This window comes from Ammospiza nelsoni, chromosome Z (genome assembly GCF_027579445.1).
Source record: "Ammospiza nelsoni isolate bAmmNel1 chromosome Z, bAmmNel1.pri, whole genome shotgun sequence".
NCBI lineage: Eukaryota > Metazoa > Chordata > Aves > Passeriformes > Passerellidae > Ammospiza > Ammospiza nelsoni.
Window position 1 is genome coordinate 78,288,635 of NC_080669.1, and position 6,444 is coordinate 78,295,078.

At 47.6% G+C, this 6,444-nt stretch overlaps 1 protein-coding gene across 1 annotated transcript; it reads right to left on the minus strand.

Annotated features, from left to right (window-relative positions):
• Nucleotides 1–3,776: 3,776 nt before the first annotated feature.
• On the minus strand, nt 3,777–4,361 carry PMAIP1 (phorbol-12-myristate-13-acetate-induced protein 1). The gene is made up of 2 exons (XM_059493139.1): nt 4,310–4,361; nt 3,777–3,976 (listed from the first exon to the last, which is right to left on the minus strand). Exons 1-2 carry the CDS (start codon nt 4,359–4,361, stop codon nt 3,777–3,779), a joined length of 252 nt encoding a protein of 83 aa, XP_059349122.1.
• Nucleotides 4,362–6,444: the final 2,083 nt, after the last annotated feature.

Genomic DNA, 6,444 nt, shown 5'->3' on the forward strand with positions numbered 1-6,444 from the left:
ATGCCAGTGATAGGAGTGATAGGATTTTTTTTCCCCCTGCCCTTTAGGGAGGAGCAGGTCACAAGCATCATGGTATGTAGGTGACTGGACACTGCTCTGGTGGGCTGAAGAGGGGCCAGACTCCATTGGGAAGCAGGTGAGAGTGTCTGAATGTTTTCACAAGTCTGATCAGTCATGCAAGTAAGATTTGCTGGTGAAACTTTGCAAAACCAGACCTCTGTGCAGCACTTACGGTAGCACTTTTCACCAGACTGATGCCCTCCAAAGTAAAAGTCTTCCTGGCTTCTGCTGGTGACTAAGTGGGAAAGAACAGGGAGTTGCAACTCTTTAGTTTTTTTCCTGGTTATTAGAAACAAGTCTTTTTGGCCCAGAAGTTATTAATCCTCCTTGCACTGGGAACGTGAGCTACAGGGATGGTGCCTGTGAAGCTGGGAAAAAGCATCAGGGTGAGTGAGCAGGGAGCCTGCTGACGTGCTTGGCATAACAGGGGAGGACCTCAAGCACTCATCTGCACAGACACATCTTTGGGTCCCAGAAGTAGGGAAGAAAAATGTGCTCTGCACTATCCCCCTGCTATTCCCTTGTGATAAGCAGCATCACTTCCCTCTCTTCCCGATCTCCAGCTTCAAACTGTGGAGAAAGTAATGGTTTATACAGCATTTTGTCAACCTTGCCTGACAAAATGCTGTATTCCTTTCTGCCTGCATCTTGGACAAAACCCTTAACTTGGATGTCTATCCTTTACAAGGAACACTCCTTTCTCCTTTACAAAGCTGCAGCTACTCTGGTAGAAGTAATGGGCCCCCAGTGCCACCCAAATACTCTGCAGCCATTAGTTAACAAAAAATACTAGAATACGTGTCTGATTTTGAAGTTCAAGGTCATGGTTATGTTTTATTTTTCTTTTTAAAGGCAGAAGGCAAAGCCTAATCTACCAAAGCATACCTGCTGGCACTTTGCTCTTGCCCTCCTGCTTTTGCCTGCTGACATGGAAGCATGGAAGGAATTTGCATAATAAAGCCATGCTTTCGCAATCCACAAAAGAAAACCCAAGTGACAGAAACCTTTGTGACTCATTTTTCTTGTAAACACTTTGTATTTATTATCTTAGCAAGAACTCAAGACATACATGTGTGAGGCGTACAGCAGCACATCTGGCACGCATCCAGAAGAGGCCTTAAGGAAAACAAACTCATGTTGATAAAGTCAAAAGCAGATCCTTTGCAGAAGTAACAAAAGAAATCTAGGGTGGACATCAGCAAGCACTTGGTTGTATACTGGCACTGACCTCTTGCATCTGTGCCTTTTTCCGGAGTTCCTGTTGAACACTGCCATTCTTGACAATGCACAGAAAAACCTAAAACATTTCAAAAAAAAGCAAATAGCCTTTGCATAACCAGGCAGACAAATACTGTGCTAACAGTAAACTTGGATATCCCCATGACAATGCATTTATGAGTATAATTTTTTTGGTAATATTTATATGTGCTACAGATGAAGAACAGGGTAGGTTCTGCAACTCCACACCTCGTTTCCTGTTGACTTTGCAAGCAGCATGCATTGAACAGAACAGTTTTATTCACATACTTTTCAGCTACTAATGTGCATGCTAGTACTGAATTCTTCTGAGAGTTCCAGACAGGCGTGGTCATTGTTCAGTGTCCTTGATGAAGATTCCAAGACTCCACCAAGCGCAGGATATACAACAGCAACCCTTCTTATGAAGCTGGACTTGTCTTTGATGAAGTTTTGCCCAGCTGGATGCAGTGCTAGCCTGGGAGCTGGTGTTCTGCTGGTCTGAAACTCTTTGCCTTTATTTTTTAGTACCTGAAAAACTGACCTATGTACATGTCAGTAAAATGCACTGCTTTGCAGTATAAGATAAATAACAACTATTTTTGAAATATTGTGTTCTCCCTGAAAAGGTACTGGCTAGCTTAGAGAGGAAGGGAACCATGCATGTGGCTCAAGCCAAGAGCAAAGCTCCCTGTAATGCCACTGGGATGGATGGGGTTAAGTCTTCCACGTGGAAAGAAGGCAAAGTCAGTCAGCTTCTGCTCAGTGACAGAAGTCAGTGTCAATACATAACAGCCCCTGCACAGCTGGTTGTGAGAGTGACCAGAGTTACAAAATGACAACTTTGCAAAGGCAGATTAGAAAGATATAACGGAAAAATAAATTATAAATACAAACAAGAATTCACCGCAAGACAGGAGAAGACGTAATTTGAATAGACACAAATAACAAAGTGTAACTATACAGCCTTAAAAATTCAAATGTGCTTATATACAAGGGTAGTTAAGAGAAGGAACTCTCACCAGTGACCTTAGAGGTAGCTATGAAACAGCTTCAGCCTTTTTCTTGCTATCTTGGACCCATGAAAAGTACTGTTTAAGATGGAGCATGACATGAATGGAGTATCAAAGTTACTGTTTGCCTCCACAGCAATGAACATGTTTAATTCAGCTCCTCTGAAGCCAGGAAAAAGTAATATCCCCTCAGTGAGATGGGTCAATCCCACGTAAGGCCTCAGTGGTGATGATGCATCACCATCCACTGGATGTGCTGCCACAGATCCACCATTCTGGAACTGAGATGAGGAGGCCATGAAATGAAATGGAAAGAAAGTACAAGGTAAGAACCTTTATCCATAAGTATAATTAAACATTCAAAAATCTAAGGCTACTTTCTTGTACCACGGAAATGCTCAATTCTATTGATATTATTTCTTCAAAGAGAGGTAGTTGCTTTCTTTGAATAAATAACATTCTCAGCAAAACTTGAGATTCAGCTTTAGGATCTACTTCTATTGAAGTTATTTTGTTACTTATAAAGACACAGCAGAATTGTACTGTTATCAAAAAATTCTTTGTAATATTGAAAGAATCCTTCCACAATTACCTATGTATCTGTGTATGTGTAATATATATTCAGATACATATTTTATGCAAAGTATGCTTCCCTCTCTGAAGCATGACTTATTTCATCATCAGAAAATATTATTCTTTTGTTTATATAATACCGTTTTATATTTAGTTTTGTCATGTTTTGAACATTTTTTCATACTGTGTTTTGAGATTAAATCAACAGCTTTTGATGAATAGTTCTATTAAATATTCATTACATGCACTAGCAGTGCACACATTTATATTTTAGGTATACATACTATATATATAAACTTATACTATATACTTATACTATAGACTAGAACTATGCAACACTGTATTAATTCATAGAATTACAACTTCTGGTCTGCAAAACAACATCCTGTAACAATAACTTTCCAATAAAGATAGTGGTTGTCTTTAACAAATTTTAAAAAACACCGCTAGATCCCTGTCCAGCAGGATCCACACTTTAGAGAGGAGGAGCAGTCAAAGGTCAGCAACTGGCTTCTTATTCTGTGTGGTATGTGATCCCAAGTTCCAACAGACTGACACTTTTTTTTTGCTTCATCCTGTAGGTGGGCTGAGCTCCTTGGTGAAACATGGCTATGGGACATGAGGACCAGACGGTGGCTGGGGAAACCAGGTTCCTGAAAGCGTTCTCAGACCATGGTGAAGGGCAAGTTCAGTCTTGTCCCAAATCTCCCCAGGTCACCAGCTCGCCCCAAGTCACCAATGCACAGTTTAGGGGCTCAGCCCATCATTATCTTTTTTCCCCACCTGGCATTCATACGCCAGAATTGCTGTAACATTCTTCAGAGAAAACATGTGATAGCCATCCTCCAGCAGCTGCAGTCACCCAAATACAACGCAGCGAGATTTGAGGTTTCCTCATCTCCCAATGTCTGTGGAGCCTCTTCTTCCGAACCCACAAAGCCAAGGTGCTCTTCCGTTCCGCTCGCCGTGTCTGCGGGCAGCCCAAGTTCCGGGGCAGAAGATCTTGGCGAGCAGGTTCAGGAGCCTCTGCCGCAGGTCCCACCTGTCGCCGATGCGGGTCAGCTCCAGGGCGCACTCCACCGCCGCCTCTCGCTCTGCGGAAACGCGCCTGCTTAGCGCCTTCATGAGATCCCCACAGCACGGTACCTTTCTGCCCGATTTTTTACTTTTTCCTCATCACGAAGCACACCCCACCCCGCACCCTTTCTGCCCCCCACTCGCTGGGAGCAGCCGCTGGATCCCTCTCGCCTCCACACGGGCTCCCGCAGCGCTCCAGGCGCTGGCCGCCCACCCGGTGCTGGAGCCGGGCAGCAGCGCCCGGGCGCAGGACGGTGTGTCCCTGCTCTGTCCCATCCCTGTCCCTGCTCTGTCCCATCCGTGCCCCATGCCAGGCCGTCCCGTCCCCTCTTTCCTTCACCCCGCGGTACCTGCAGGAGCGGCAGGCGGCGCGGCTTTGCGCAGGGTCCGGCCAGGCATCATCGCGGCGGCGGGACGGGGCTAGGCGAGGTTCGGCACGGCGGGGCACGGAGCGCCCAGGCTCGGCGGGGCACGGAGGGCCCAGGCTCGGTTCGGCGGGGCACGGAGCGCTCGGGGTGCGCTCGGGCCGGCGGCAGCAGCGTTCTGCCGGCTCGGGGGCGGAGCGCGGCGCTAAAAGCGCGGCTGCGAGTCCAGCGGGGATTTCCCTCGGCCCTGACGTAGCGAAAAGGCGCGGGGATCCCTCCCCCCGCGCCCGGCGGGCAGGCGGCGGCGTGCCCGGGCGGCGCGGGGCCACGGCCCGGACACCGCCCACGCTGCCCGCCCGGAGAGGGCTGGAGGGATGCGCTGCGCGGGGCAGGAGGAGACGGGAGGATGGGATGTGCGCGGGGCAGGCGAGGTGCTGGGATGCGGAGTGCTAAGGGAAAAGGGGATGGAGGTGTGGGGTGGGCTTGTGGTGGGTCAGGGGAGATGAACGGTGGGGTTTGCATCGTCTGGGTAAGAAGAGGAGAGGGGCGAGGTGGCCTTGCTCTAGGCAAAGAGAGATGGGAGGGTGGGCTGTGCTTGTGGTGGTTCTGGAAAGATGGACAGGGTTGCAATGATGATGCTGAGGAAGAAGAGGTGGAAGGATGGAGAGTGCTTGAACAAGCAGAAGAAACAGATAGGGTGTGTTATTATCACAGAAGTTTAGAATAGCTTGATTTGGAAGGGATTTCTTAAAGGTTGTCTAGATCAGCCCCATTGTATTTTGTTGCTTGTAGCCACAAAGACAGAAAGATCTTCAACTAGATCAGGTTGCTCTAAGCTCCATTCAACCTAACCCTCGATGTTTCCCAGGATGGAACATCCACCACCTCTCCGGGCAACCTGTGCTGGTATTTCACCATATAAATGCAAAACTTCTTCCTTATAGTTAATCTAATCAATGCACTACTAGTTTAGATCATTACCCTTTGTCCTATTGCAAAAGGCCCTTCTAAAATATCTGTCCCAGATTTTCTTATAGGTCTCCTCCAGGTACTGGAAGGCTGCCATAAAGAATCCCCAGAGCCTCCTTTTCACCAGGCTGGGCATCCCCAATTCTCTAAACCTTCTTTCTCTTCAAAGTGATGGTGACCTTGCCCTCAAACCAAGCATGGGGAAACAAGCTAGCCCATACTCATGTGCCATTTGAAACAGCTTGGGGCCACCCCCCCACTCCTGGATCTTCCCTGTGGCAGTGCAGGGTCTGCATGGCATGGCTCTGGCTGACACATGCCCGGGCACACTTACCTGTGCTGGCTGTAATTTTAGATGCTCTTGCTTTTCGCAAGAAGCAAGAGCCTGAAAAATGTCACCCTCATGTCTTTGTGATTGCTGCACCATGTTGGGAGAGCTGCCAGTGGATCTCTCATCTGCCTCCCCTCTCTCAGAGAGTTGATATTTCATGTTATGACACATGCCATGGACTTCTGCTTTTAGGGGGAAATTAAAACTGCTTGATGTAAAGAAGGCACAGATGGGTCAGACATAACAAAGGACTGATTTGTGGCTGAAAGGCAGTAAATTACTACCTCTCCCATCAAAACACAACTTGAAATGTCATAGTGTAATACAGACCCACAACAGGATGTTGAGAGACTCCATTCTATGGGATAGGAGCCTGTGTCAAGTGTCTAGAAATGCTAATGACTTTGAAGTTCCATTAAAAGGGGAATCGTCACCAGCTCAGTGCAGACAGCCTTTCCCCTGCTATTTCCCAGAATGATGGCACACTTGGAACATGGCCGATTTCTCTCCCTGTGTAGGAAACCTCAGCCCCCTTGGTGCCCGACAGGAGGCAGCTGGCACAGTGGTGCTGCAGGGGTGGCATGTGCGAGGGGCAGTGGTGCGAGCTCACAGAGAGGGCATTCTCAGGGTGAGATGTCTACATGAAAGCTATGGCTGGATGAAGCTTTTGCAAGGCCAAAACAGTAAACTGGCTCTGTCATCACGACACAGTGCACCCTGCCAGATTGTGACCTGGTGTCAGAGCAGCTCAGGTTGGCCACAGGAAGTTTCTAATGTTTTTGAGGATGTATTGCCTTTGTCTCACAGCTGGTATAAAACC

What these genes read in the sequence shown, in the direction of transcription:
- PMAIP1 (XM_059493139.1), bottom strand. Translation starts at nt 4,361, where the DNA reads ATGATGCCTGGCCGGACCCTGCGCAAAGCCGCGCCGCCTGCCGCTCCT. An exon ending in GCCGCCTGCCGCTCCTGCAG is followed by an intron (nt 3,977 to 4,309) that starts GTACCGCGGGGT and finishes GCGTTTCCGCAG; the next exon opens with AGCGAGAGGCGGCGGTGGAG.